This window comes from Centruroides sculpturatus, unplaced genomic scaffold (assembly GCF_000671375.1).
Source record: "Centruroides sculpturatus isolate CEXI.00-Female unplaced genomic scaffold, Cexi_2.0 scaffold1325, whole genome shotgun sequence".
Classification (NCBI taxonomy): Eukaryota; Metazoa; Arthropoda; class Arachnida; order Scorpiones; family Buthidae; genus Centruroides; species Centruroides sculpturatus.
Genome location: NW_019386027.1, coordinates 155,205 through 166,877, shown reverse-complemented (window position 1 = coordinate 166,877; position 11,673 = coordinate 155,205). Strand labels below are relative to the sequence as shown.

The following is an 11,673-nucleotide window of genomic DNA, read 5'->3' as shown; positions in this document are numbered from 1 at the left end:
TAAAACGCGGTAAAACGTCATCGCCGACTCGTGTCGCGACAGGATTGGTCGAATCTGGACCAATAGTAGACGAGCAGCCGAATTACTTATACCCTACGGAGAGTTTAGTAGTTGATAGCAAGTTGAGTTTACTATCGTCTGTACAATATTAACTTAATTTATTTTAACTTTATTATAATTATATATTTACTTTCCTGCCATCCAGCGCCACGCTACAGAGAGTTTAAACGAGGAAGTTGAGTTTACTATCGTCTGTACAGTATGTAAATTAGGTACCGTAAGTCTAATACAGCACTGTAATTTTATACATTTCTTGTGAAAGAAACATTTCTTATTCAACGGCCATAAAAATTATTTCTATTAATGATGTCTCCAAAGTTCAACGAATTTTTCGCAGAAAAATAACTTATCAGAAATCGTGACCGCCGTTTGGTGCGCTGTTCCGCGACGAAAACAAGCTTGAGCAATGGCAATGTCGAACGGTGCACCCTCGGTAAGTGAGCCTACAATTTTTTGTTTATAGCATAGTTTATACGGATTATTTCCAAAGAATTATACGTAATTTGGAAATGTTGAGTCAAATTATTCTAGAATCGGTTAATTTTATGGAAGAAAACCTTTCAAACAGCTGTAGTCCGTAAATTGCACACGTGTAGGGCTGCGATAGGCTCATGTATTTAAGGATTCCTACAACGCGAAATTCGTATAAAGAGGAACGTATCTACCGCGTTATAGGGGGGTTGACTGTATATCACACTCTTGTAATCTGAAAGATATTTTTTACTGCTGTTTGGATAGTCCAGGCCAGATTGCTAGTTAGTATTGCACGTCTTATTACCCATGATAATTTCTGATAAAGATGGCTATTCGTTGGGATTTTTATGGGTAATTTCGATCAAATACATCACTTCTTTAATATGCAATCACTTTATTGTGGGTTTGCTAAACTTATGATGTACGCGAAGAAAGCCATGTCAGTGCCCACAGAAGTTTATTGAGCTAGAAAACAATTAATTTAATGTAAATTGTTTTATTAATTCGTATAATATATATATATGTTACTGTGAATGACCGATATCTGGCGAATGTCAACATTCTCCGGTGAATGTCAGCATTCACACAGTCGTTTCGTGTATGTACGAAATATTTGCTAAATACATATTATTGTTTCTCACTTACACCGGCTAATGTCGACATTCAGCATGCACTGATGGTGAACGTTGAATAAAAATATTTATATTACGTTAAGACAAAAATGCAGCTTTTTAATATGTCAAAATAGGAGAAAGCAGTAACAGCGCATGTAAATAAACTGTTGAACCTAAAACGAACAGTACATTCTTAATCAGAAAAGAAAATAATACAATAATAAACTTACACATAAATTATGTGATTAAGGTTACACAATCTTATTTATTGCAACAACTTAATCTGTTGTGGCACTTCGAATTCCACAAGAGTACCTTGCTTTTACAACTGCATTTATTCGTAGAACACTTCTTTTTGCAATGACAGCGTGCATAGCCTTGCCCCCTCCCACTTTTCGAATTAGCTGTAGATGCTTCTCTCAGCGATATTTCTTGAGAAGAAATCTCATCTTTGGAAAGTAATTTTCTTTACAAATTACGAACTGAATACATTATTACGTGATTACGAACTGATCTGTTAATGGTGTCTTTTATTCGGATATCGACGACGCCTTACTAACGACCCCTCTCATCCTCCGCTACTCGACCTGACTAACCGATCACACTTCACGCAATCAAAAGAACAAAAACACCATCCAGTGACAAATTGGGCGATTTTCACCAAACCGTTGCCGGGAAAAGAGGTACGACCTTGTCCTACCTCAGACTACCCACAAAGGATTTGGCGACAGATTGTCGGTTCTCTGTTGACATCGGCCTTTCGGGTGTCGTTTCTACTTTCTCCAAAGCTTATCTGTGCTTGTCGACATACACCGGCGATTGTTCGAATGTATAATAATATAACCAAATATTCGGTCTTTTACTGACATATTTTGTATGTGTCGACATTCACCGGAGAATATCGACATTCTCTAATTTCGATCTTTCACAGTAACATATATATATATTTTTGTAGTCTGTTGTATCGGCTTCATCGGAAGCTGATATGATTACTCTATGGCGAAATCACGAAAATCAACTTAGTATTTATTCTTCGAATGTTGGATCAAAGAAAACTAAAGTTGTTTCAAAGGGTAAATAGATATTTATCTTTTATTAATTTTCAATTATGATTGTAGTGGAAATCTCATGCGTATTTTTAAAAGTAGAAACCGGAGGAACAGAAGAAGTCGATAATTTAGAAGAGAATAAATTATGTTTAAACGATGAACAAATACTTCGACTGGGAAAAATTGGAATTTTGGTAAAATAGTCACATAATTAAACAAATTAAATTCAATAATTTCACAAATATTGGATTCTGTTTTAATGAAGTAGGGATAAGAGTAGAATGTAACATTGACAATGAATATCTGATAATGATTTCTTAATGTATTAAGCTTTTTACTTATTACATATAAAATAACATAGAATAAAAAATAAATTTTGAAATATTCATAAACATTTTATTTTTATTTTTTACAGGTCGAAGAATACTTTGGAAGTTTAAGAGATATTGAATGGGCCATTTATGGAAATGATATTTATCTTTTGCAGGTAATTATGACGTCAATAATAACACAGTCAACCCTCTGAACAACGCAACACGAAAAATGGCAGTTATTTCATATGCAATTTTTTTCAACGTTCCTGAAAAAGTAGCCGCTATTGGAAGTAGCGAAGAGAAATGATAGTGCTATGATGCACAATTGCGTGCGAATTTACTAGTGAAGCAGAAACTAATTTTTTTATACAAATAAAAACATAATCACGTTCCTGGGTACGCGATATTTGCTCCTAACGATGGCTAATTAAGAAAAGGGATCGCAGTATGATTCTGAATCAGATCGTAAAATAGGAAAGTCGTAAAGCAGGAACTACCTGAATAAATTAGCTGAAATTTATGCATCTTACTATTAAAGTAATAAAGAAAATGATTTTTGTAGTTTAATGAGGGACGACAACCAACGTGTAATGAAATAATAGCAAAAATATAAAGCAATGAAAACTCTCATTGAAAATCTTTTAGCGGAGATTCATTTATTTGGCATGTCTTTAAAATATTCGCACACATTTTAAAATAATTGTTTGATGAATAATATTTTAAGAAGGAAGAGTGACTGAATTGGATTCTACGAAATTTTCTCAAAAATTTTTAAACCAATTATTTTAAAATGATGTTTGAGATAAACAGATGCCATTTGTTAGCGAATTTATGCTTCTGCCCTAAAACGGCATTTTTTCCCTTGTCCATTTTGAGCTCAACCAAGCTCACAATGGGAGCAGCTTGATGGTGAGGCATGGGTATTACATATTCAGGAAACACCGCTCATGAAAAATTATTGTGTTTTGCATGTCTGGATTCAATCCTGGATCCCCTAGAGCTACAAATAGTTGCAGCCACTTGGTCGTAAACTGTTTGTAGGTTTATAATATTTATTACACATATCTCGTCTTAACTGATTATTTATTGTATTTTTATATTTTACACACAGACTCGACCAATTACATCTGTCGATAAAGATAACGATTCTTCTATCAGACACGAATTAGACGGACCTTGGAAAAGTGAATGCGAATATGTAACTAAAGCTAATATAGGGTAAGAAATCGTTTAAGTTTGTTATATGTCAGTAGTAATTAATTATATTACTACTTGTAAGTTTTATTTAAAAAAAACAATTTATAAAATTTAGTAAATTTGTGTAAGAAAACGAATACAGTATTTAATAAAATTAATTTCTAGTTTCAAGATAATCTTTGTCAGAAATTAAGAATATATGTAGTAAAAATTGTATGAAAATATTACTTAGAATTTGGCAATGATTTTTCTATACTTTTAAACAATTTTTATCTCATAAGTACTAAGAGAGTCTTTACGTGTGTTCATTCGGTCGGGCTTTAGGGGTATGACTGAATGTTTAAGTGAATAATTTACAAATACAATTTATCTAAAATCTAACATATTCTTCAGAGTATAGAGCATGTGCCATAACAGCTTCATTAATATAATTAGATTATAGTTGTCTCTGGGAAGATATTACCCGAAATTTCAGCCTGAAAAGGTAAACATCACTGATAAACTGCCTACTAATATATTCAAACATAAGTTGCTACAGAAAACAGAATTTCAAAATGCTGTACCTTAACTACAGATGGAAATTGTAAAAATCGCAAATAGTCGTCACTCGAGACACTTCAAGTATGTCAGCTGGATAGTTGAAATGATAAAAGTGTCAGCATGACACTCTGATACAGGATCTTGGATACTGTTATCCATTATAAATTTCTGTTTTTGATCCGCAGAGTTCGAGTCTGAATCAGGAACAAATTTTTTATGGATAACAATATTTAAGATCCTGTATATAGAGCGTGTACTTTACTATACAACTGCTCGCATTTTGGACCTAATACAAAAATATTGCGCCAAGTAAAAATTATGAAACCAGAAATGAAAGTCAAATTTTTTTTTCAGAATTCTCTTTGCACTATATATATATATATATATTTGTTTTTATTTCGACAGAGAAGTATTTCCCGGTGCTGTAACACCTCTTACATTTAGCACAATCATTAAAACCTTTGACATTTTTCGTGAGGTAAGCAAATATTAATTTGTATTACATTTAACATTATTTAATATTTATTATTATACCTTTTTAATCTAAATATTTGTTTTATTTTGGCACTTTGTACTTTATAGGCACAATGATCTTTCTTTATGTTTATCACAGATTCTCTCACGCATGCAATATGGTATGGTTTGTGATGATAGTTTGCATCCCATATATTTTAAACAGACAACTTATAAAAAGTTCTAAAATTCGGAGCATTACAACCTCAAAATGTTTTGGGGTTCGAGTTTGACTCGAATGGCTAGATCAGTGCTTTACATATTCAATTGAAACAGGTACAAGACCCGAGACGAATTGGTCCTGAAATGGGTTATCAAATAATGATCAGTATCATATTTTCATTTTCAAATTTTAACTAATGCCGCCGTTTTCGTAGCATTTTTAGTTAGAGTTAAAAAATAACCTATCATTTCTATCGTATATCATATATTATTTCTAAAATAGAAGGGCGAAAAATAAGATTTTAAAGAGGGCACATAGAAATGTAGTTATGCCATTGATACAAGTATTAAAATTCAATTCGCTTATTGTAATCAGAGTTTGATTATAGTTATCATCTACAGGTGAATATGCATTTTTAATTGTTTTCCGGTTCAACGTTTGATTGATAACAGTACTTTTTCTGAACAGTGGTGTAACCCCATGTACTTCTCGTGGTTATCTTTACGTGTTAATACTTAATTTTTAAACCAGTTAAACCAGTTTTCTATAAATGTTTTCTTGGCTGGTATCTCTTTTGGCACATCTCCCGTGTATTGGTTTTGCAAAAATTATATTGCAAATTAATTATAATATCAAAGATTTATTTATTACAATGATACTTTTTGAAATATTATCGAGTAATCTATACATACAAATTAATCATATATTTATACTAATATCAACTATTTATGCATTTTTACATTTCTTTAGAGAACGATGAAGAAAAGAGGGATAGTAAAAGAAGCAGTTTGCCCCTATTTCCCACGTCGCTTTGTACTTACTAATGCTCACGTAGTATTTAATTTAATAGATGTATGTATAAGACATAAAATTATTACCATTATTAATAAACAATAATCTGAATATAGTATGTAGTTTAATCTTTATACTTATATAATTACTTATAGAATAAGGAGCAATTATTTTATTGTGACATCGTCACAATGCCGGGCTGCAATATTTAATCATAACTTTAATTTATTTAATTTAAAATTCTGCCGTTTATCTGTTAATTCTTTTCGGGGAAAACGTTTTGAATTATAATACCGGAACTTTCCGTTTCCATCGGAAGTTCGTATATAGTTAATCGGGGCCTCTGCGCCTAATGTTTTTATATCTATTCTCAAAATTCATACATCTAACTGCGTTCTCGAGATTCAAGAATGACAGATAGATGAAAAGACGTTTGTGGGAATTTATAGGTCTACAAATTTTTCAAATTGCAGCCCCATGAAACACTTGTTCTAAAATAATGGAGAGACTTAAACATTTGAGTAATTAGTGATTTTATTTATTATTATAAGCAATATGTGCACTTTGTTTATTGTTTTATTCGTAAACTCTCTCTGGCATTGTTTTAATAAGAGTTTTTTCTCTTCATCTATGATTTTGCGCCAAGCATCAGATATTGCTATTTTTAATCATTCCACTGATGTATATTGCTTTTACTCTTATATACATTCCTTTGTAAGATATCAGAAAACACTCCCAAGTTGATTTTGTCATATGAATGGCTGCATTATCGAAATTAGAAAAACTTTCCTCCGAATGTTTCTGCAAATAGCATCAGATGCATATGTAATACTGTACTTGCTAATATCGTGCAGAATTAATAAGACAAGATAATAGTTAGATTTGTCATAACACCACATTGTAACACTTCCAACACCTTTCTGCTTTTTTGAGTGATTTAACAAGAAAATGAAGCTTAGTCAAAAAGAATAAATCGAAATAAAATACACCAAAACAAATACAAAAAATAAAGATTAAATTAATGGTACATATTTAAATGATATAGGATGATAATATTTTTGTAACTAATTTAAATATAAAAAGTAAATATATTTTACTTTGTTACTGACTACGAGATAAAATTCAAACTAATTTATTATCATTTACTAGCTTAACAGTAATTTAAATGACAATTTTTGTAAATATGTAAGGTTAAGAATTTATTTTTCCTAGCCTTATTGCTTTTTTGCTTTACGTCTAATTTATTTTAATTTCATATAATAAGTATTTATTATTATTATTTTTTTTGTATCGTGCCAATAGCTTCTTCAGCGGTCTGGCTCATCCATGTTGAATTTTTCTCGTCACTTTTTATAACTTGTTGCCATTTATTAATCCACGTCATTTGATATTTAGTCTGAATCAAAGGCTTTTCTTGTTTATCTTATTAACAGGCGGTATGTGTTTAATTTTCTTATTTTGTACATGATTAGATAACTTTATACTGTTGATTTTCATACATTTATATCTAGGTGAGATGGGATTTTCATCAGACTCGTTGTATAATTTATAATTTTGCTGAAAATTGCTGTGGTTGGTTTTCATCTTGTATTCCATAACCTTGTCTTATAGAAATTTACCATTAATACACTACTGTTTTGTGTGATACTTCCCATATTAATTCAATTTTCCTGTTGAAGCAGAGATGCTTCTGTCATTTTGGGACAAATATATCGTATACAGAATTATTAACATTTATTTAGCACAATCATTAAAACCTTTGACATTTTTCGTGAGGTAAGCAAATATTAATTTGTATTACATTTAACATTATTTAATATTTATTATTATACCTTTTTAATCTAAATATTTGTTTTATTTTGGCACTTTGTACTTTATAGGCACAATGATCTTTCTTTATGTTTATCACAGATTCTCTCACGCATGCAATATGGTATGGTTTGTGATGATAGTTTGCATCCCATATATTTTAAACAGACAACTTATAAAAAGTTCTAAAATTCGGAGCATTACAACCTCAAAATGTTTTGGGGTTCGAGTTTGACTCGAATGGCTAGATCAGTGCTTTACATATTCAATTGAAACAGGTACAAGACCCGAGACGAATTGGTCCTGAAATGGGTTATCAAATAATGATCAGTATCATATTTTCATTTTCAAATTTTAACTAATGCCGCCGTTTTCGTAGCATTTTTAGTTAGAGTTAAAAAATAACCTATCATTTCTATCGTATATCATATATTATTTCTAAAATAGAAGGGCGAAAAATAAGATTTTAAAGAGGGCACATAGAAATGTAGTTATGCCATTGATACAAGTATTAAAATTCAATTCGCTTATTGTAATCAGAGTTTGATTATAGTTATCATCTACAGGTGAATATGCATTTTTAATTGTTTTCCGGTTCAACGTTTGATTGATAACAGTACTTTTTCTGAACAGTGGTGTAACCCCATGTACTTCTCGTGGTTATCTTTACGTGTTAATACTTAATTTTTAAACCAGTTAAACCAGTTTTCTATAAATGTTTTCTTGGCTGGTATCTCTTTTGGCACATCTCCCGTGTATTGGTTTTGCAAAAATTATATTGCAAATTAATTATAATATCAAAGATTTATTTATTACAATGATACTTTTTGAAATATTATCGAGTAATCTATACATACAAATTAATCATATATTTATACTAATATCAACTATTTATGCATTTTTACATTTCTTTAGAGAACGATGAAGAAAAGAGGGATAGTAAAAGAAGCAGTTTGCCCCTATTTCCCACGTCGCTTTGTACTTACTAATGCTCACGTAGTATTTAATTTAATAGATGTATGTATAAGACATAAAATTATTACCATTATTAATAAACAATAATCTGAATATAGTATGTAGTTTAATCTTTATACTTATATAATTACTTATAGAATAAGGAGCAATTATTTTATTGTGACATCGTCACAATGCCGGGCTGCAATATTTAATCATAACTTTAATTTATTTAATTTAAAATTCTGCCGTTTATCTGTTAATTCTTTTCGGGGAAAACGTTTTGAATTATAATACCGGAACTTTCCGTTTCCATCGGAAGTTCGTATATAGTTAATCGGGGCCTCTGCGCCTAATGTTTTTATATCTATTCTCAAAATTCATACATCTAACTGCGTTCTCGAGATTCAAGAATGACAGATAGATGAAAAGACGTTTGTGGGAATTTATAGGTCTACAAATTTTTCAAATTGCAGCCCCATGAAACACTTGTTCTAAAATAATGGAGAGACTTAAACATTTGAGTAATTAGTGATTTTATTTATTATTATAAGCAATATGTGCACTTTGTTTATTGTTTTATTCGTAAACTCTCTCTGGCATTGTTTTAATAAGAGTTTTTTCTCTTCATCTATGATTTTGCGCCAAGCATCAGATATTGCTATTTTTAATCATTCCACTGATGTATATTGCTTTTACTCTTATATACATTCCTTTGTAAGATATCAGAAAACACTCCCAAGTTGATTTTGTCATATGAATGGCTGCATTATCGAAATTAGAAAAACTTTCCTCCGAATGTTTCTGCAAATAGCATCAGATGCATATGTAATACTGTACTTGCTAATATCGTGCAGAATTAATAAGACAAGATAATAGTTAGATTTGTCATAACACCACATTGTAACACTTCCAACACCTTTCTGCTTTTTTGAGTGATTTAACAAGAAAATGAAGCTTAGTCAAAAAGAATAAATCGAAATAAAATACACCAAAACAAATACAAAAAATAAAGATTAAATTAATGGTACATATTTAAATGATATAGGATGATAATATTTTTGTAACTAATTTAAATATAAAAAGTAAATATATTTTACTTTGTTACTGACTACGAGATAAAATTCAAACTAATTTATTATCATTTACTAGCTTAACAGTAATTTAAATGACAATTTTTGTAAATATGTAAGGTTAAGAATTTATTTTTCCTAGCCTTATTGCTTTTTTGCTTTACGTCTAATTTATTTTAATTTCATATAATAAGTATTTATTATTTTTTTTGTATCGTGCCAATAGCTTCTTCAGCGGTCTGGCTCATCCATGTTGAATTTTTCTCGTCACTTTTTATAACTTGTTGCCATTTATTAATCCACGTCATTTGATATTTAGTCTGAATCAAAGGCTTTTCTTGTTTATCTTATTAACAGGCGGTATGTGTTTAATTTTCTTATTTTGTACATGATTAGATAACTTTATACTGTTGATTTTCATACATTTATATCTAGGTGAGATGGGATTTTCATCAGACTCGTTGTATAATTTATAATTTTGCTGAAAATTGCTGTGGTTGGTTTTCATCTTGTATTCCATAACCTTGTCTTATAGAAATTTACCATTATTTGTGTGATACTTCCCATATTAATTCAATTTTCCTGTTGAAGCAGAGATGCTTCTGTCATTTTGGGACAAATATATCGTATACAGAATTATTAAAATTTATTTACCCTTATATTTTTAGAGATTTTTAATAAAATTATCATTACATAATATACTAAACTAATAATAAATTCTCTTGTATTGTTCTGTAATGTTCATTACAATCAAATACAAAAGAAAAAAATAACTGTTCATGTGTCAAAAAGGCACAAGAAACTTAAACCAATTGGGCCAAGAGGTAACTAATTATATATTAATTATGAAGCTCTATATTCATGCAATAGTGATATTAAAAGGCTTTGGATGTGCATGAGTATCAGTTTCACAATGTACTTCTAAATTACTTACTAATATCATTATTTCACAGTAGTAGTATTATTTTGGAACTGATTATATTTGCAAAATTCACAACCGGGTTATGCTCGTGATTTGAAAAATATTTATTTTGTTTTCCTTATCTTACATGGTAAGAGAAATGAGGAAGATGCAAGATAAATAACACTGTAAGGAATAAAAAAGTTACATTGACGAATAACAGAATCAACATAAATTTTATATTTGAAAAAGATACAAAATTATAAACAAAAATATATAATAATATAATATGAAATTTTATTTATTTTTAGGGTATATACCGCTTTATTCCGGAAAAGGCTACTACTTTGAGTAATTCTTCTTTAATTTCTTTATTTGGACGAATTCTGGAGGACGATAACGAATTTAAAAAGAGAAGAAGAGAACGTTATAGTACAAGTCGTTCGACCATTCAAGCAGTTTATGGTCTTGCATATCTCTTTTATGTAAGTATTCGTATATCTAGAAATTACATTTATTTTAGGAACTTGAAGAGAAAAAAAATGGGCCTAGGTTAGTTATAATGTTAAACAAACAAGATTGCACTTATTGTATTTGATTTATTCTTGTATAATAGGTATCCTTTTAGATTACATTTCAAGAGATTTTTCCATATGATATTTAAAAAAAAAATCGAATAATCTGTTTGAAAATAGCGAAATTACCGAAAAACATCCAAAATATTTCACGCGAATTAATATTAAATATATATATATTCTACCTGGTGTCCCGTACCTTACGCACCACAGGCTTATGATGTGTTAACTCTCTGTCACTGTGTTGGTCGATCTAATGATCAGCCAGCAAAAGATGACAACATTGCTTTGAAACAAAACCCCGTTACATTATGAAGAATACGTTGCATGACTTATGGGGTATCCTGCATAATTATTATTTATACGTTACAGTTTACACAATTCTCCTTTATTTGTGTATTTACTTTGACAACAAAAGTTTTGATCACTACCGCGAAAGACAAGTTGCCAGAAACCAATCTGTGAATNGCTGGTATCTCTTTTGGCACATCTCCCGTGTATTGGTTTTGCAAAAATTATATTGCAAATTAATTATAATATCAAAGATTTATTTATTACAATGATACTTTTTGAAATATTATCGAGTAATCTATACATACAAATTAATCATATATTTATACTAATATCAACTATTTATGCATTTTT

General features: G+C 30.0%; 1 protein-coding gene across 1 annotated transcript; it reads left to right on the top strand.

Moving 5' to 3' along the window:
* Positions 1 to 2,083: 2,083 nt before the first annotated feature.
* On the top strand, positions 2,084 to 11,081 carry LOC111613196 (uncharacterized phosphotransferase YvkC-like). The gene is made up of 8 exons (XM_023354543.1): positions 2,084 to 2,221; positions 2,297 to 2,391; positions 2,613 to 2,684; positions 3,623 to 3,729; positions 4,654 to 4,726; positions 5,675 to 5,776; positions 10,765 to 10,938; positions 11,070 to 11,081. The coding sequence occupies exons 1-8, from the start codon at positions 2,134 to 2,136 to the stop codon at positions 11,079 to 11,081; spliced, it is 723 nt and encodes a 240-aa protein (XP_023210311.1). The 5' UTR covers positions 2,084 to 2,133.
* The last annotated feature ends 592 nt before the right edge of the window (positions 11,082 to 11,673 follow it).

What these genes read in the sequence shown, in the direction of transcription:
- LOC111613196 (XM_023354543.1), top strand. Translation starts at nt 2,134, where the DNA reads ATGATTACTCTATGGCGAAATCACGAAAATCAACTTAGTATTTATTCT. An exon ending in AACTAAAGTTGTTTCAAAGG is followed by an intron (nt 2,222 to 2,296) that starts GTAAATAGATAT and finishes TTTTAAAAGTAG; the next exon opens with AAACCGGAGGAACAGAAGAA. An exon ending in TGGGAAAAATTGGAATTTTG is followed by an intron (nt 2,392 to 2,612) that starts GTAAAATAGTCA and finishes TATTTTTTACAG; the next exon opens with GTCGAAGAATACTTTGGAAG.